Here is a 20660-nt window from a genome sequence, read left to right as displayed (position 1 = left end):
CATGGATCATCTGTTGCCTGAACAGAAGTGGGGCCAGGCAGCTGGCTCACTAAGCCTATGCACCGTCCTCTTTCCCTGTGGAGAGCCACCCGGGATGGGGCAAGTGCTCAGATAGTAACAGTGGGTGTTACTTGTAAGTGTGTAGATAGATAGGACCTGGCAATGCCCTTCATCCTATCAACAGTGTGAAACCTGCAGTACAGCATCTGCAGCATAAGTTCCATAAAGATCTTCCACACCTTGGAATCCTTTTAAAGAAGGTCTGCTGAGCAGCTGAGTCTGAGGAGAATCTACCCTCTGTTCTCCCAATCCCATATCAAAGAACAAATCCTCGCATCTCTTGGCAGGACTTTAAAACACACAAATATTTTAAAATACATTACCTCTGTTAAAAAAAAAAAAAAATCCAAATGACCGCACAGGTCATGAGAGGTGGTGGCTTGTCAGCCCTAGAGATTCAAGTGGCAACACGACACGGCCAGGCACTTTTGCTTCCCAAACTGTCCCACCAACCCTGACCAAACATACCACCTGTAAGAGTGAGCGTGGAGAAGTTCATTCTCCATCCCTGGCTTTTCTGCTGAGCCTGCCAACTCATTTGCTAATGGTGATGTGGACAGTTGTTAACTAGAAGCTGCTTGAACATCGCCAGCTCCTTCCACCCGGGTCACCATCTGCTGCTGTAGTAACGAGCAACTGGATTCGTCCCTTTGACCTGTAGTAGAAAGGCTGTGTGTAGCCCATTAGCAAATCTTTTAGATAGCCAGCTCCCTAAAATGTTTTAAAATCTCTTTATAAATAAATTAGCTCATTTGTTATTGGTTGTGCATTTCTGCTTGCCAGCAGAGATTCAATATTACTTTTCTCAGACTAATGAACACATTACAGTTGTTGCTGACAGTAAAGAGAAATCATAGTGTGATCAGACCATAGATGGTGTGGTCTTTGAAAGAAAATGAAGCTGTTCATGTGCTTAACTCTTCCATAGCTAGTGTAAGTCTATTTGTGAACTACCTGCCTCACTGGCAGGTTGCAGAACTTGGCCCTCAATTTCACCAGTATAAATTTGGAGTAACTCCACTGATCATAGTGAGTATTTGATTTATACTGATGTAATTAAGAACATAATTTGGCCTAAAGTGGTGTAGGGAAAGGATAGCAAAAATACTAGCACAACCAATAGGCTGGGAATATCTCTGTCAAGGAAGGTAACCAGATTATTTTGAGAAATTTTAGCTTGCTTTGTGGACCTAAGACAAAACTGAATGCAAGTTAAATGGAATTGTAAGAGAATGTTTAATGCCATTTTGTCTACAGTTAGAGTAAAAATCTGTTTTTCCCCCCTAACTATGTGCAGGCTGGCATGGCTTTGACCTATGATCCAACAGCTGCTATACAGAATGGGTAAGTAACATATGCTTTTCAATTCTTTTCTTAAATTATTTGCAGAACTCTCTTTCTGCAGTGAAACTCATTTAGAAGCAAATTTATCTAATAATCCTTTTATAAATTATGTCAAGGTGCATTGGCAAGTACATTTTATAGTTTTTATTCTCTGTTGTTTGTAATATCTACTTGAATAAGAAGTTTCTTTTCTTAATGGTTTCCATCTCCATTTGGCAAACACTGTTTTTTCCCTGTATTGTATTCATTTTAGTTAAAACAATTATTGAGGATGCCACCATGGTTTGGGTAATAAACTTGTTACTTAATCTGAGTTCCTTCTGCTAGCTGGATGGCTATCACAGCATTGCCTGAACAAACAGGCTGAAGACAAAGCCTTAGGTTAGTTTTTGAGCAAAACAGATTTAGGCTAGACTTATAAACTATGCTTGCCTTCATTTTTCACCCACAACTTGTAGATTGCAATTTTTCAAATGTGCCTGCACGCTTCAGTCATTTAACTATCTGACACCTGATTACAATTATTTGCTGGGCTGAAACATTCAGTCCTTAATATCCAGAGCACATTTCCAGCCAGATGATGATGGTTTGAAATCGGTTGTGTTTTGGATATGAATTACTTCACAGTGACTGTTGAACTGGAGAGCTGTTGATGGTAATAATTGCATTCTATCTACATTATCATCAATTAAAAGTGTGGGAAACTTGTGAGTCTGGGTAGACCTTACCAAATTCCATGTATGCACCTTAGTGGCTAGCATCTCGGATCTCCTGTCCATAGAGGGAAAAATATATGAAACATTAGAAACTCTTGTTTTGTTTTTCAGTATTTCTTAATGCATTAAATGTTTAAAAACAAATGTTCCAAGTATTTGAAAACAAATGAATACTAATTCACTTTTCAACGACACTTTGCACTTTGCAAACAGCATCCCTCCAAGGTAGATGTTAGCCCCATTTTGGGGATGAAGATCCTAAGGCAGAGCAATAAGGTGACTTACCCAAGACCCAAAGGGAGATTTGTCAGAACCCTGACTTGACTCAGGAGTTCCTAGTTCTGGGCCTATGTGGAAATCTCTTTCTTTCTTGAACAAATCTCTTTCTTTCCTGAGCTGCTCTCTGTGGTACTGTGTACTTTTCAGCTGGTAGAACACTGTTGGGCATATTTGAAATAAAATCATCAATGTTGATAATCCACCAGTGTATCATCAAAACAAGCAGCTTTTATTTAAAGATAGTTCCTATATATCAGTAACATGAACATTCTGGGAATTGTAATTTGAAAGACCCAGAATGACTAACACCCTTTTTATGTTTACTTCTGTGGTGATTTGTAAAATTCCGTCACGTTATACTGAAAGTTATTTCAAATCCACACATTATTTGTATCACAGAGTACCCAATATCAATCAGGCATTTGGATTGTTCAGTTTCTTGAAGATTATGTTGCCTTATGGGGGAAAAAAAACAATTTTCTGCAATGCAATATCCAATGGAAAATTCCAATGTAGATCTGCTTTATCATATATTAACAATTGATTACAGATCTTGACCTCTTTCTTTTTTTCTAGGAGGTCATTACATTTCAATTTGATCAACACAAAAAAAGTCTCACTCAAATGCTGACATGGCAGTATTCTAATTGAGTGAAGTGTCATCAAGGGCACTCATTAATATGGAGAAAACCATGGTTGACCCACAGCGAATTATATAATAGGCATTCCATCTTTGGGTACTAAACACATCATAAAAATAAGATGTCTCTGCTGTCACCTTAATAATATCATTACCCCTTGATTCAATGATTTCTTTTTAGCTCCCCCACAACTCATCTATTAGTCTCTATACATCATATGGATAGAAATCTGTATTATTTCTCACATGCATATTTGCATATTTGGTGGTTGTATTGCTATCATTTGTCAGTGCAATGAAAAACCAGCTAATGGGATCTGTGCCCAGTTAAGGTGGGAGCACCTTGACATTGGGCTGGTAAAGTGAACAAATATGAATCAATATGCTCAGGCATGAAGGACTGTATCACGCACTGTATTTTAGCACAATTTTTCATGTAACGAATATTCTTGTTGCGTAATTCTTTAGCAATAATGGGAGATGTGCAGCTAAAATCTGAACATCAAGTTGAGAATATACCCTAGTCCTTGCAAAAGCAAGACATTGTACTTGTAGCAAGGGTGAGCAGGCCTATTCGTATGACCCAGGTTAGCAGGTGTTGGAGCTTTGCACAAAATCCAGTTGATTTAGATGAGAGGTGTGGTTATTTATTAACTCCACTGGTTTACAACAGAGGTGGGAGTGGCTTTCTAAGAATTGGGAACAGGAGCATGAGGACAGAAGTGAAAACACAGGGACAGCCAAGCTCAAGGAAGAAGCTTAGGGTAAGATTTGAGTTACCAATAACACTAACCCTCAAGAAGGTTGACTGTACCTGATAGCAGGTCTTAGAATCCTGCATAAAGCTACTGAACTTCTGCTGATCCATTTTGGGAGGTGCAATTTACTCCACACAGGATATGAGGAAGGTGGGAGTGGCTGTCTAGAGAGAGGCAGCTAGGACAGAGGTGACTCTGGAAAGCTCCTGGAGGAGCTGGAGTTTGGTAAGGTATTGCTTTTGAGGTATCAACAGAAGCAAACTTTAAGGAAGAGAGTGAGTTTGGACACTAACTCAGTGGCTGTATGTCCTCCTGATGACAAAAAGGGGATTCAGCCGAGTCAGCATATGGTACTGTACGTTTTATTACTATATGATTGTCCATTTTCTTTGAAGTCCACGGCAGAAGTAAAAAAAAGAGAAGTTTTTGTAAAACAAAAACCAAAAAAAAAGCTAAGTAGTTTCTCCCACAAAATAATGGATATTTCTCTTTTGAGTCTATTAAGTTATAGGGCTTGAATCTCCATTCCATTACACTGTGCTTATGCCAATGGAACTCCATTAAAATCAATGGAGTTACACCAGAATAAAACTGGTGTAATGGAGTGGAGAATCAGGCCCTTAGTGTACCATAACAATGCAATATGAACATCTAAAGTACCATTAAGAGCACACTGAGGTACAGAAGCTCGATTCCCCTCTCAATCTCTCTCTGCCTTTTCTGTCTTATAATCAGACTTTCTTGAATTGCATGTATAAAGGCACTTGGATTTTATTTCAGGGAGAGGTAGGTAGTGCTACCTTATCAGTTTTACAGTTCTTTAGATTGATATTAGTTTTTTAATGCACTTGTACAGGAAAATACAAAAGTCTTGTATTTGCATTGTAAACATACGAATTTAAAATGTTGCTAAGGTTTTAGTCCTGTTTTGACTGTAAGATTGCAATGTAATCTATCATCTTAATATTGATATCTGGGAGACTATACTATGGATTTTCAGGCCAATGGACTTGATACTCAAATAGGTGTTTTCCATCTCTGACAGCTTACTCTCTGGCCTATTGCAATGGAAAATTGCTGCTGTGATAATGCTTGGTAGTACTCTTACATTATCTTAGCCCCAGGATGCTATTCATGAATCTGACTTTTTCAGTAATGCCTGTGCACATGAGGAATGAGCAAATGGTGTTTATTTCTGTGCAAAAGAGGTCTTGCCATTGTGCATGTTCTATGGAGACGGTTGCACATTCTCCCATAGCATAGTAACCATATTGGCATTTTTGACAGTGACATACAGCGAATATGGAGAGTCAAATCCTCAAATGTAGCTTGTTTTTTGGATGTAATAGTGAAATGTGTGAACTATTAGACAACAAAAACTTCCCTCAGAGTTTTTCCTGTAGTATGTGCCAAATAACACGGTTCTATTAAGGTGACTTATAAATCTCTCCTTATAAACTCTTCCTATGTCATTGGGAGCTGGGTGAGGGCATCCCAGAGCGGACTTTTACCTGTAATGAGATGTATGGGTGAATGTGCTTTCTCTAGGCACATAAAATCCGCATACACACACAAGATCCATTTTTTGAATGAAAGAGCAGCCTCTATTTTGCAGCTGCAAAATTTACACCTGCGTCATTGCATTTGCTATTGAGTTGGGGATATGTGCACCTACAACAAACCTGACTGCAGGTGTAAGTGCAAATAAAGTACATTTTATATGTGCAAAAATAAGGATGCAGAAAGAGAGGCTATGCCTCAGTCTTTTTGAGAATCCACCCCAGAACACCTAGAACCTACAGTTCTGGTAAAGTACTGTGCTTTCCAATGCCAATGGATTTGGGGACCAAATTCAGTGGTGAGTCTAGAGGGGTCAAGATGGAGTCAAAGCTGGTGTTACTTATATCTCCTTCCAGTCCCCCCCACTTCAGTGTATACCTTGGCAACTAAGATTCCTAGATTCTAATACAAGTATGTATTCAGGCTCACACACACCAACATGTAACTTTCACCTCACGTCTCCTCTAAGTCCAAAGGAGTTTTTGTTGTCACCAAAACCAAGAGGCCACAGAGAGAAGCAGAGCAAGAAAAGTAGCTGCCAGGAGAGTGTAGCATTCCAATGTGTACGTTAAAGTAGGTTGCTCTTTAAATTTAATTCCTACCCTCTCTTTAGGATCTACAGCATGTATGTTATACAACTTTAGACTCCTTTGCACATCAGTGAATGGGTATAAAGAAGTTTGGGTGGGATGTTTGTGAGGTGCCTTTAAAAGAGGCCACACAGAACTGATAGCCCAGGGAGAGCAGTGTCTAAGGTGGCTTTAAGCTACCTCTCAGTTCTGGGCTGCACCAACTTTAGCAGCTCCAGGGACCTGTCTAATCTACAGCATCCCAAGCCAACCTACCTTTTTGCAGCAATGCCATTGAGCATTGCCATTGTCCACTACGCCTTCATGACCTCCTGCTCCTGGTTTTGTCCCCCACATACCATCTATACCTGGACTTGCAGAGGGCACCTCAGAAGACATCCTGCAACTGACTTCCTTAGTTTCTTCACTGGAGGAATTCTCCCCCAGAAGGCTACAAGGCTTTTCCACCCCCTTTCCACTGCGGAGTATGGCCCAGTGTCACTAAAATTACTAAAAGTACAGATGTAGGCTTGTTTTTCCTGTTAAATTGTTTGTTCTGTCACAATTCTCTCCTTTCTTTTCCATAGTGCTTTGGTGCATGCCTTAGGAATTTATCTGACTGTCCTGATAATTTGTTTTATATGATACCTGTTTGAAAGCATTCCAGACCATGGCAGATAAATGGCATTGGCAGGAGAGTTGAGAGGCATGTATTTTTCATATTACCAGAGTGTGTATTCAAAAAGCTTATATACTATTCAGATAGCTGCATCACTAAGCTGAAAATGAAATGGTTAGGTGTCTATCACGTTCTTGGCTTAAGCAAACATTTCCTGCAAATTTGGTAGTGTGTGCTTGGATTTATTGGAGAGCTTATTCCTGGGAATCAGCATTAGGGGATCAAATAGGAAATAGTTTCTCTCCTGAACTGTCTTCCACCCGATAGTTCTTACCTTGACTGGCAATATTTCAACTTCCCATACAGTGACATATCATTCCAAGTTTGATGGATAGGATTAGAACAGAAAGAACAAACATGCATTGTTTTCTCTAAAGAGTTCCCCTTTCACAGTATCTCTTTACTTGTGAAGTTTATTTATATTTCTGTTATGTAGTTCCCTATGGAGTTTCCTGTAAATTCTGCCTAACAGTCTGTTTTCATTTATGGTGTCTAGCTTGCTTTGGTACATTTGCTAAAAAATAGTATAGCCAAAGTGAAATCTGACTGGCCATTGACTGGGAACAGATCACTTGTGGTCAGCAGAGCATTTTAACAGGATTAGGGAAAACATGTGCACTTTGCTAATGTCACAGGTCAATGTATTTAAAAAATCCTTTGGGTTTAAATAACAACATATGTTCAGTCCCTTCTGAACAACAGGGTAACAAACAATGCATACATCTTCTCCTTCATTATCTCATAAATAGGACACATGCAAAATGTTACATGGAGACATTTTAAAAATAGCTGTCTGTGCAACACTCTCAGGCAATATAGAATTCTTTAAAATGGCAATTTATTGCTGTTTTCCCCAGAGTTCAGCCTGCTGCCCTTGGTATTTTAAAATCTGATTTGTAATACTGAAAACAGATACCCAATGTTCAAAGAAGGGAGCCTGCTTTTCCCAGCCTACTTGTTTCTCCTGACTCAGTTATTTATTGTACTCCTCATCCAGAATCTGCTACATTAAATAGACTGATTAGTATTAAATCCTGATTGCCAAAGTGATTGTTAAGCAATGTACTTGTTTAAGAAAAGGTAATTTTTTTGTGTTGCATGGCTGCTGTGGAAGGCTACTGTTAATTTCCTTTCCTCAGTGTGGAGGAGATGCCATAGGAAGGGGGAGAATGCATTCTAATTCACCCCTGTGCAGAAAGTGTCTGTGCAAAATCCTATGCACCACTTACATCCAATGCATGCCTCAGATGATGGGCTTGCAGTACAAATAAAAGCAATAAAAGAAAATTGTGATGTTGGCCCGTAGGGGAGCCACACTGAGATTGTTCTGTTAGAGTGAAATGCAAAGAGAGAGGCAATTCCCATAAACTGGTTGGTTAATTCCAAAAATTAGATTCACCAAACCAGCAACAAATGGTTTCTACAGCACCTTACTGGTCACTTAGAAATCAAAAATGCAGTTCCCTTGAAACAATCCAGTTTTAGGCTCTCACCCAGACAGCCAAGTCAAATATGTTGGAGGTTACTGAAAATCTTTGTCCACCATATATAAAAAAGTTCTACCAATCCCAAAGGGCTGGACATATTACCCACCAGGTCATTGAATATTTCAGATATTACCCAAATACATGCTTATAGCCAATACTTTTAACTAAACTAATATTTTTTTTTTTAAAGGAAAGCGTAATGATTAAAAGATCATTTATACATACACAGATGAAAATAAAATTCTTAGGTAATTTTCCCAGCAAAGATGATAAATTCCTGTGTTGTCAAAGTTCTTTTATAATTATATAGTCCAATATATAGTCCAATAGTAGATTGTTCCAGTTCTCTCATGAGAAAATAAGCAGGATAATATTCCAGAGCATTCTTGGAAGTCTTAACCTTACAAATTGAATTCCCCCGCTGGAATCCAAGCAGGTGTAAGTTGACAAAATTGGGACCATATAGACCTTTTATAGATCTTTGGTAGGTTTATTGATATCTTCTTCACAGCAGGTACCTCCTTGAATAATTAATAGGTGATTACTTGTGGCTTTCAAATATCATCTCCTATGTCCTGTGCACAGGGGTAACTGGCTACATTAGCACGAGGTAATTGGCAATCTACAACCATTCACAGGTATTTACTAGTTAAACTTCAAAGGGAAATAAAAACAAAGGTGTTGTTACAGTCAAGTTCCATCTAAATGCTAATATCTTCTTTTGATTTCTACATTAACAGAGTATAGGAACTATTTGGTTACATCAATAATCACTAGCAAGATTATAGGTAATTACAGACATATGACTACTTCCAAACTCTTAACTAGGCAAGTTCAGAGTTTTAGTTATTTACAGTGAATTGCCCTAATTACCATTTGTATCTTCTTCTAAATGTCACCAAAGTTCAGGTTTGGGTTATCCAGCCTATTAGTGGCATAACCCCCTCCAGGCGCAGTGTCACACAAAGGTTGACATCTCCTAAGCTGTCTAGGAGAGAGAAAGAGACAAGGTGGGTGAAGTAATATCCTTTATTGGACCAACATCTGTTGATGAGAGAGACAAGCTTTCCAGCCCCACAGAGCTCTTCTTCAGGTCTAGGAAAGGTACTTTGAGCATCACAGCTAAATGCCAGTCAGAACAGATTGCTTAGCATAAATAGTTAAAGACAAAAACACCTTATCACCTGTGGTGAACACTTTTCACAAAGCAATCACTCTGTGTCTGACCTATCAGTTCTCAAAGGAAACTTGCACTACTCTTTCATGAGACAAGCCCGAGAGCTTAAATTGATAACTCTGCTAAACTTTGAAAATCATGGACTGAACAGAGACATTGGATTTATGGCTTATTACAACAATTGTAACTCACTAACTGCCTCTTTTTGTCCTATGACTTTCAGAGATGTTACCTTGAATGGTCCTGTAGAATATGTGCTAACTACTTATGCTAATCAATCTGTTCCACCTTGTATTTAACTGTGATGCTGAGAGTACCTTTCCCAGGTCTGAAGAAGAGCTCTGTGTAGCTCGAAAGCTTGTCACTCTCACCAACAAAAGTTGGTCCAATAAAATATATTATTTTACCCACCCCGTCTCTCTAATATCCTGAGACCAACACAGTTGCAGCTATACTGTATACAACTAGGGGAGTTAGATGCATACCTATGATTAATTTCAATGGAAGACATGTATCTATCAGCGTGTCTAGTAACTGCAGCCATCCCTTAACAAGCAAGTTGATGGCATATGCATAGAATATATTATCCTCAACACTGAACTGAGAGAAGATCTGAGAGAAAATAGTACCGGATGCATAAATGAGAACAATATCAGTGTCTTTGATATGGTCCAAGAAATGTTCATAGAATAGATTGTATTCTGGAAAATAAACCACCTTTGCATTTCAAATAGCTACTTTTTGCATTTTTGAAGGAGAGTTTTGCAAATTTCTATGCTTCTTAATGCTTTCTGTAGGTGTAGAAGAAAAAATTGTCTTTTTTGCAGATGAGCTTGATAGTGAAATTGAGGCAGGAGGGAGGGGGAGAAAATCGACAAAACTGATAGAACCACATCATTTTTTTTTATTACCAATTTGGAGAGAGACAGATATAATTATTTGTCTTTGCCCAATAGTGGCAGTGGATCAGTTGATTGGAGTCTGGCTGCCAAGAGCCTCAAAAATCTTCCTTTTGTTTTCTGTTTGCAGATTTTATTCCTCACCGTACAGTATTGCAACAAACCGCATGATTCCACAGACATCTATCACGCCATTCATTGCTGCTTCCCCTGTCTCTACATATCAGGTATGTCAGATTTGCATGCATCTCAGTATGTACCCCACTTGACGATTATATTTTGGATGTGGACAAAGGCGAAATGAATACAACAGAAAATTGAGTTGGACCTGCACACTTTAATCATGCTTTAAACCAAAGCTTTTTTAGTAGCACTGAAGTTCCACTTAGTGTAGGATTTCAAGCATTTCCTGGATTCTTTACACTAAGTAATAAAAGCCACCATGCTTTTGTCTTATTTCAATCAGTTTTTCAAATGCTCAGCATTTTGCTTCATTTCCAGTTGTCACCAGCAAAAGTTTGTCATATTTAATGAAATGTTTGGGCATTTTGGGCTCCTTTTCATTGACTGAATTTTAGAGAATGCACCTTTTAAGTTATTTATTTTGTCTTCATCATTTTTTGAACTTTGGCTCTCAACTGTACTTGCCCCAGTGACATCCATTAACAACACAAATTTCTCTTGAGTAGGGCCCTGGCAAAGCAAGGCTTGGGGGGAACACTATTTTCACAGATGTCTTCAGGCTCCTACCCATTGTGTATTTTGGAGTTTCTGTTCTCACCATCTCCTCCCAGTCTCACCCAAATAGTTTTACTGTCCAAGACTCCCTTTTCTATATCAAGTTTCCTTTGAAATCGTTGTTGTGGTAGGATGGCTTTTCTGAAGTGATGTCAAAACGTTGCTGCATAGATTTACTCACAGGCAATATTTTTGGAGTGGAATACCTCCAAATATATAGCTAGTCATTATTGATTTGAGGAGCAGAAGTACTGAGTTTTTCCCCACATTATATATAGTGAGGAACACTTTTGTCAGGCCATCGGAATTGAAACCATGCACAAAATGTATCCCTAAAACTTACTGACGTACATAATTTCCATTGTTGTCTGAGGTTGTTTTCTTTAAATATTTATAGGTGAGTTTAATGGTCATGAAAGTGGAAAACTTCTGGCACTTATTTTAACTAGGTACAGTGCAAGCAAGTGTTACGTTCTCTTCCCTACACCGGTCAGTTCATACCTGCAGCCTCATTGCTCTCCCAATCCTGGCCCCTGCTTCAGTCGATTTCACCAGGCTTGTGAAAACTACAATTTGTGGGTTTTTTGTTGTTTTTATATGAAGAAAATGTCTGCAGGATATGACCACTAGGTTGAGATACCAAAATAATTTTAGTTTGCACAGGGAGAGAGACTGAAAATCAGATCTCCAGAGATAAAGTTAATTAAACCTCACTCCACTCCAAAAACTTGGAATTCTTAAGCTTGAAGTGTATGTAAAATTTCTCAAGCAGATGTTCTCTCACTGAGATAACTTCAGTAAATTCCAACTGGCAGCACAAAGGGTCAAATTTTCAAAATCTCTTAAATGGCATAGGAGCCCCTTTTCCAAAGCTTTGCATGAGACTTTCAAAATCACAATTTGTGATGCATAAGTCACTTTTGAAACTGGAACTTAAGTGCTATGGGACTAGTTTTTGAAAAAGTTACCTACAGTTCTCAGCTTACTGTACCTTCTATTGGATAACACACTTCATTGGATAAAACAAGCGGAGCATAGACCGTGTGCTGTCTTTCGTACTGCTGAACATAGCAGAAACATTACTGAATGGGATCTGAAAGTTTCTATGCCAATAACATAACATAAATGCAATTTGTCTCCCTGTAAGTTCTTCCTCTGAAATTAGTTCACTACTAGTTGTAATTGTGACAAGTGCAAAGGATGTTTACACCTGAATTCACTGAGAGAAGAGAATTCCATTTAAAACTGTTTTGTGCTAATGAAAGTTGTTTGATACACAGGTCCAGAGTACTTCGTGGATGCCTCATCCGCCGTATGTTATGCAACCAACAGTAAGTGGCTATTTCCTCACATCCAACTAAACATGCTTATAGCAGATCCCTAACTCTGCTGGGTAGCACTAGGTCACAGGAAAAGTTGTAAGAGCGATCAGCTGTCCCATGAGATGGGACATCCTTTGGCATGCATGTCAAGGTCCTGCTTCTTTAAGGAATAATGTTTGTATTCAGAATAAGGAGGAAGATGGGATCATATATTGTCTAGATTTGTTGATTATATTAGAGAATAAAAAGCCCTTGAGTGTAGCCTCTGAATCATTACTTTAGGGACTGTGAGATAACTGCACTCTTGGATATTTTGAGTTGCTTGGATGAACACATCTGCTATCCCTCCCCTGTATGTTTATCCATTCAAAAATCCTTTTCTATCTGACATATGTACTTGAAGGTATCCTCACAGCATCACTAACGTATTCCAAACACTGCACGAAGTAAAGCACAGCTGTCTTAGATTCTCTGCAGAATTTAGGTCTACTCTCTGACTTGATCAGTCAACTCATATTTTTTTCTGTCTTGGAAAGCTTGCTTCATCAAATAAGGTAAAACACTCAAAACAGCACTCAAATACATTAGCATCATTCATTAAAAATAAGTAGTTCTGCAAGTTTAGTTCAGCTCACAAAATAGTTTTGACAATGTTGTTTAAATGTTAGCAAAGCATTAGAAGGAGACAAAACACTGAATACATTGATACAGATTGCCTGGCTTGTGGAGTTTTTTGTTTGTTTGTTGTATTGTATTTGGCCAACTTAGCAGAAAACTTGCTTATTCACATTCAAATAGGTATTAAGAAACTGCTTAAGAGACTGTTGCTTATTCACATTCAAATACGGATTCCATATCAACCCATTTTGAGTAATTGGTTTGTCATGAGAAGGGTAAATGTAACATGAAGGTGCACAGCATGGGATTTTTACAATATCTGTTTTTCCACTCGTGCAAGTATTTTGACTTTATAATAATACATAATCATTTTATTTATATGGTGCCTATCTCCTGAAGTATGATATGTTGGGAGTGAATTTCACTGTCTGTGAAATTGGGGTAACTACTTTCACTAGCTAGAATTGGGCATACAGTGGTATGAATATAATTACCTTTGGACCATAATTCTGATTTGAAACACCCTTGCTGATTCATCATTATTGTTCTCCTGAGCTGAGGTTTTCAGATTTATCAAGCTGTGCAGTGCTCTGATCATGTGATCGAATGTCTACTCAAAGCTCAATTGAAACAACCAAGTTTATTTCACTTGCATCCAAATCTAGATGAAAATCCATGAGGGGAAGCGAGCGCATAAAGCTTTGACACCACTGACGTCCTGCCTGCATTTACACTGACTGTAGGGAGGCATTTTGTAATGAGAGTTTTTATAAGTACAGTGAAATCTGTTCTGTAACTCTTCAGACATAACTGCAGAGCATAAAACATGTTAGAATCCCGCACATCAGTGAAGTCAAGGAACCTGTGGAAAACCAGTGACTCCTGTAAAAAAAAACAGGATTTACAGAGAAAATCCAAGCACTTCACTGATCCCGTTTGAGAACCTTTGTTCCATACAACCCCTTGGGTTGTATTACAAAACACAGAAACCTCATTATGAAGCACTTATGGTTGCTACACACACAATATGCCAGACACAAACCCACAAAAGGAAGGAAATGAAAAATTAATCCAATTAACTACATATCATCTGCTCTACCACTCCCAAGCACACACCTTAATATCACCACAGCTACCATGGACTATGCACTGCAATATTTACTCTGTCTGCCATGTTTTCACTCTACTGCACGCACTCCTTTAGCGGATTATTTTCCCCCAACACTAGTAGTTGTGGGTGCTCGGTGTATTAGTTGGTTGTGTTGGGAGAGGGTAGTTTGGTAAAGGACTCTGTTCAGTAGAATGATTTAAGGGGTGAAGGAAGGCTGGCATCCCAAGGGAAGCACAGTTAAGTTTGTGGTACATGGCCTATCATGTAGAGTAGCTGTGGTAATAATAAAGTGTGCGCTTGTGGGTGAAGGCGTAAAGGGATTGTAAGTAATTGTCTTAATTTTTCATTTCCCATTTCCCTGCCTTTGTGTGTTTGTGTCAGTCATGTTGTGTCTATAACAATCCTAATTACTTCACATGAAGTTTTTTTGTGTACACATTTCCTAGATATTTTTTTAATGTTTAATCTGGGGCAGGCAATGGATAAGAGGGAGAAAGACCAAGTATGTAGAAGTGAAGGGGGATATTGGTCAACAATGAAATATAGGACCACCAAGGAAAAATTTCATCCAGAGCCCAGATCCAATGGCTTAATTATTAAAAAATACGAAAAGAAACCAAACAAACACTACATAGAAGATTCAAAGAGCATAAAGATTAACGTCCTCTGAAATGTCACACCAATTGGCCACCTACATTTACAGAAAAACAAGAATTTATGCCCCACTTTAAGCCCACTGTAGTTGCAACTCTGACTATAGAGTCTCTGCCAAGCACCTACATAAAGTTAAAAACCAACAAAATGAAGAACATTTGACTAAGTTAGGGTTTCAGATTCTCCAGTGAGTTAGTGAAATGAGTGACTTTCTGATCCAAATAGCTACTTGTCTCTCCTTTTTGGTTTGATATGTGACCTTGTTATCTAAAATATCACTATTTTACTTGACAACATTTTACAAGCTCACCGATTGCAATGTGTTTGTGCTCTACATGGAGGTTTAACGTTGCATTAAAAGCCAGTGCTGAAAACATTTTACATTCCCCTTACTACAAAAAGTAGGAACATTTGTTAAGGCTGTATTATTCTTTGTTAGTAAAGATAAGCTCTTTTCAGGAGAGTAATATTTGAGGCATTTCTAGTGCTAATTGTTAATTCTTCGTTTTGATTACAAACATTGCGGAAATGATGTCACTGGATGATTACTTTTTCATTCTCAGAAGAAAGGTCAGACTTAACATACTATTTATATTTAAACATGATGTAGTGTTCCTCACAATAGAAGAGCCAGGATTCTGTTGTAGTGAAGACGAAGGCGATACTTTATTCAGGATGCTATACATGCACACAGAGACAATCCAACTTTCTCTCAGGTTCTCAAGCTCACAGACTGAGGGAAACAGCTGTGCTGCACAGTGTAACAGCTCAAAGAATATCTGGCTGCTATTGAGCAATCTTGGAATGGATTGTTGAATACATGCAATGCGGGCCAATTGTTTACACTGAAAAATGCAAGGAATGTATTTCCAGTCATTATTGACCAAATAAGCGTAAAGTCTGACTTGACTTTGACGGATAATGGGTAGAAATATTATTCTGAAAAACTTGTGTTATACATGAATTCTATTAGATGTGTAATTAGCTGTATAGAAATGAATATAAATGCCATTTATGTTGATCTTAGAATAAATAGCACAAATAATATTCACATGCTGGCACAATGGAGTCACACCAAAGAAATGCCTACATCTGTGTACTCCAAAAGCTCCTTGAACTTGCAAACTGGGGAACTGCACATACTTAAATGCTTTAGAAAATGGGATCTGTGCTCCGGAATCATTTAGGTACTTTTGAAATTTTTACTCATAGGATCCTAAGTTACTTAGGCACTTTTAAAATTTTTACCCGATGTGAATGTAATCTTCTCAATTAGATGGCAGAGTTGATTGCACTATATTCAACAAACAAATCTCAAATGTGCAAGCTATATTAGTTTGTCCCTTTCCCTACGTTTACCAACTCTGGAGGAAAACAAGCTCTGATAGCATCATGGCAAGGTGATATTGGAGTCATCTTGACACAACATTTAATGAATTCATCCCAGAAACTCTGAGTTCTGTTTGATCAAGTACAAATTTCTTCTTAATATGTTCACCCATCCCTATGAGGAAAAATCATGTACTCCATTGCTGCCTTGGAATACGGGTTGAGGGAGAGAGATTGCAGATTCCAAATATAAATGGAAAGTGAGTTATCTTGTGGATGTAGAGACTTTGCCATATTAGCATATTTTTTTTGTATGATACCCTACTATCCCTGAAGCTCTCTGGCGGCTCATCGATAATTTTAAAAAACATTCTATTTAAAGACAATTCAGAGAGAGAGATCTTTGGTGTTTCTTTTAATTACCTATGGCATTTGCATATAATTTTTATGATCAGATTATTTGTTTTTAAGAGCTCATGTGCTTTTGCTACTTGTTCTTCACTAAGCCCCCCAATTTGTAGTGAGCCAGCATAAGTACCATACACATACATTATCTGTGCGTGCATCTATTTTTTACATTCAAGACCCCTGTGCATGAAAATCTATTAATTGGGGCAAATATTTTCAAAAGCACTACGTGCAGTGTTATTGTAAGTCTGCTTCATAGTTTCTACACAGTAGCTGCAGAGGGAATTAACCAGGGGAAGAATGCATCCTACCAAGGAAGGGGGCAATCACAGCAACACACAGGAAATGTCTACTCTCCAGTCGGAGGTGCAATTGCAACTCAGGTAGGCATACCCACGCTAGCCTTAATCTAGCTAGTGTGGCTAAAAATAGCAGTGAAGACGTGGCGGCATGGGCTAGTAATGCAAATATGTATGCAGGGATCCAAACAGCTTGTACAGCCTTCATTGAACCCCGTGGTGCCACATCTTCACTGCCAGTTTTAGCTATACTAACTAGACTAAATCGAGCTCAAGTGTGTCTCCCCAAGCAGCAATTCACAGCTCCTATTGCAGCATAGACATACACACAGGGAAAGCCACTCATGTAGTATGGTTTTCTTTCTGATGGTGCATTTCCAGTAGACACCCTGGATACATGGGTTTTGAAGGACTTGTCCCCTGTTCAGTCCATAGATCCCTCTGCCAGGAAAGGAGTGTCCCAACACTCCATAAAATAACCTCACTGATTTTTTCAGTCTCTCTTGCTTTTTCCCATTGGAGAAGTAATCTGTCATTTATTTTCTTGACCTAGTCCTTGCTCAGGCAAAACTCCCACTTCAATGAGAATTTATTTGGAGTAAAGACTTCAGGATTTTGTCTTTTGATTGCTGTATATGAATATAAAGCAGAGGTTCTCAAATTGGGGGGTGTGGAATGTATTCTCGGTGTGTATGAGAAGCTTTAAGAAAGAAAAACACCTTACTGCACACATTTTACCCACAACAGTGAATAACTAGAAAAGCTGATTCCTCCAAACATATCAGGTCCTCAGATGTCACTGGGCATTTGTCTCTAGATGGCGCTGTGCATTTTGACAGATTTCTGTCTATAAGCTTCCATAGCATTATACAAAGTCTTTGGCATCTGTATGTTAATCAGTTTGCTGCGACGTGGTGTGCACATTAAATTGTAAGCATGGACCACAATCACAGGTTAGCTTTTGCTTTTTATTACAATGGATCGTTGGCTCATTCGTGCAACAGCAAAAAAACAAAAACAAAAAAAACCTCAAGTGAAAATCAAAGAAACCAAAAATTATTCAAGTGCTGCATATATCAGTATATGTACTTGTGTGGCAGGGGCAGGAAGCGTAAACTACTACAGCCACAAAGAAGGGGGCGTGGCCACAATCAAATAGGACCACTGATATAGCGTAAAATATACAAAGTCTCCTGCTAAAACATACCATTTTTCATTTTCTCACAAGAAACTTTGTTGTTTTGGGTAATACCCAAAATACCTGAGTAGTTTTGCAGTGTTTTGATTCCAACTTTCTTGAACAAAGAAAGCTTAGTTCCTTTTACATGTTCATAACTATCTCCCAAGACTATATTTTCTTTATCTCTTTGTTACTCTATCTTTTTAGTAAGTTGAACCAGGAGTCCAATGTGTGTTAGCAAGTATGAATGTAAAGAAACAAAGTGGATCCTCTGTAGGCCGTTGTGTTCTATGTACATGAGAGTTCAGCTACATGATATGAAAAATAAACAGGAAACAATCCTTAGAAATTGAAATCTCCAGCTATTCTTTTAACTTTTAGCTGTGTGTTTTAAATAGATCCTTTGAACACAAACTTACTTGAACTTATGAAGCTAAGGAGTTTAGAGGTTGGAGTGACTAACCAGACACCAGTGCCAAAGCGCTACTGAACAGTTTTAATTCTAGTGTTTTCCGAGGCAGAAAATGAAGCACTGCCAATTCTATAACTCTGGTAATCAAGATAGTAATTGGCTACGTTCCTTCGGGACTGGCATGAGGTCATGTCTCCGTGCCCCTCACACACTACTGTGTCCATATATAGAAATAGTCTCCTACAAGTGCACAATCACAAAATGAGCTGAGCGTGCATTTACATAATCTATCTAATCTTAGATGTTAGTGCTGGTTACCACAGTACTGAAGCTCAGAACAGTGATGTCTATAGATAGGGCAAAGGTAGAAAAGCAATACATTTCACCCAAGTCGGTATCGCAAAAAGAGAACGTGGGTGCAAGCAGTTCATCCACGTCACATATGAGGTGCAAATGTGGGGGATTGAATAAGATATCATTCATTATTCAACTCTTATCGGAAATAATATAAAACAAAATATCGCTGCAATAGTTTTTGTTTTCGATAATGTCAGACAGTCATACCCTCTTGAATCCCTTTTGACACTCTGCTAGAGCCCCCTGTGTAACTGAGTGTCTTTGTGATGTAAGCAAGATGTAAATGCTTCCTCTGGAAACCTATGCACTGACATATAGTCAGTGAGCAGAACAGCCACATAGTGCTTCCCCAAGACAGAGCCTTGTGTTTGAGGAGATGTGCTTTGCTATTTATTCTTATCCCTAAAAAGATTTAATCTATTAATATTGTATTTTCTTTTGGTCATGCCAGAGGCAATGTAAATACTTAATGGATGGACCATCAGTCTAGCTTTTTTGACATATCTATTTTGCAATGAATTTAAATTAATGAGAAAATATAGCCATGTATTCAAAATACATATGTAGATTAATTTTTGCATTCAAATCTATAAGCTTGAAAAGAAAAGATATTTGAGGAACTAGACTGACACTAAACTTGAAAGGATACTCATGAGATTTTGGGATCCAAGAATTTCTGTTTTAGGATAAATAATGTTCATGGACTGTTGCTTTCAATTTACCAGAAGAGAAACAACCTTAAACATCAGCCTCAGGCTCTCAAGAATAGCTTTAATACAACTGTTTAAAAGGAGCAGACTATATCAAAAGGTGTTTATTTTTTGTAAAGCTTTTTATTAATCGATAGTTATCTTCTACAGAAGAATGCAAAATATATATAATTTTTCAATGAAATTTCTCATTTTGTGGGTGGAGAAGGATTAAATAGTACTTTTTGAAGTTCTTCATGGGTTTACAATGTTAGCATTAATCTTGGGATAGTGGATTCATGAGCAGATGGAAGGTGATGTGATCAATAGAGTGATAAATTACATAGACGTGATATAAACTGATCACATTTCCCTTCAGTTTATCACATCATTGATATTGCATCATGTATCTTATTATGGATGTATGTCTGTGGAGGTGATGTGATAAACTGAAAAAGCATGTGATATGTTTGTTGTATGCCTCTCTCAGGGGTGCACCTCTGACCGCTGCTTTAGCGCCTCCTCCTGGCCAGGGCACTGAAATCTTGGTAGAAGTGTGGGTGGGGGCAGGCAACATATAACTGTGGCTAGTGGGGGACACAATGGAAAGGTCTTGGGGGGAGGGGAAAATGTCACTGCCCCATGCAGTGTCTCTGCCTCCACCCCCGACTCACCTCAGTGGGTACTGTGCAAAGCAGGCAGCAGCATTGGGACTCCAGCAACAGACAAGGAGAGCAAGCCAATGCGGGGGAGGAGCTCAACCAGCAGCCAGCTGTCCTCCTGCTTCCTCCCTCCCCAGCCTGCAGGGACACACAGAGAGAGCAGCTGCTAGGGGAAGCGCTGCCTCCTCGCTGCTGTGTGTCCCAGCCAGAGGCACCCCAAGAAGTCTGGCGGGCACGTGATCTCGCATGCCCCTATGCGTCGCCTCTGCCAAAGTGAATTCCTGTGCTCCCTTCTCCCCTAACCCTGCACTCCCTTGTGGCCCTAGCCCCTGCGCCCTCTGCCCGCACAGCGCCCCCTGCCTCCCAGAGCCCTGGTGCAGCCGGTCTCCTACCTCCCATGGCTGCACGCAGCTTGCAGCAAATCAGGTGTGCAGCCCATCTTCCTCCTGCCCTTCCCATCAGCTGCCATCCGGCATCTGCAGCACAGTTATCAGCTCCCCCGCCACAAAGAACAGCCCCTGCCACCCCCATTCTGTGTCTGTCTGAGGCTTGCAGTTTGGGGGAGCAGTGCCCCCCCAGCTCTCCCAAACTATGCCCATGTTGAAAAGTGGGGGGCATGGCCCTCTGCCCCCACCCTAGTTCTGGCACCAGTGCCTCCTGTTTATTCTGGGGATTAGCTCTTGAGGCAGACGCCCCCTGGCACGGTTTGCGTG

At 39.2% G+C, this 20660-nt stretch overlaps 1 protein-coding gene across 11 annotated transcripts in view; it reads left to right on the top strand.

Annotated features, from left to right (window-relative positions):
* RBMS3 (RNA binding motif single stranded interacting protein 3) overlaps window positions 1-20660 on the top strand; it is an 864086-nt gene that overhangs the window by 784233 nt on the left and 59193 nt on the right. For all 11 annotated transcript variants that reach the window (XM_067561871.1, XM_067561866.1, XM_067561863.1 and 8 more), the window contains 3 exons: window positions 1358-1404; window positions 10299-10395; window positions 12187-12237. In XM_067561871.1, the coding sequence (XP_067417972.1) occupies window positions 1358-1404; window positions 10299-10395; window positions 12187-12237 (195 nt within the window). The remainder of the gene's footprint in view (window positions 1-1357; window positions 1405-10298; window positions 10396-12186; window positions 12238-20660) is intronic.

This window comes from Emydura macquarii, unplaced genomic scaffold (assembly GCF_026122565.2).
Source record: "Emydura macquarii macquarii isolate MOO-44397 ecotype Brisbane River unplaced genomic scaffold, CSIRO-AGI_Emac_v2 contig_2422, whole genome shotgun sequence".
Lineage (NCBI taxonomy): Eukaryota > Metazoa > Chordata > Testudines > Chelidae > Emydura > Emydura macquarii.
Note: the sequence above shows the minus strand (reverse complement) of the source record. Positions and strands in the feature narration are given on the sequence as shown.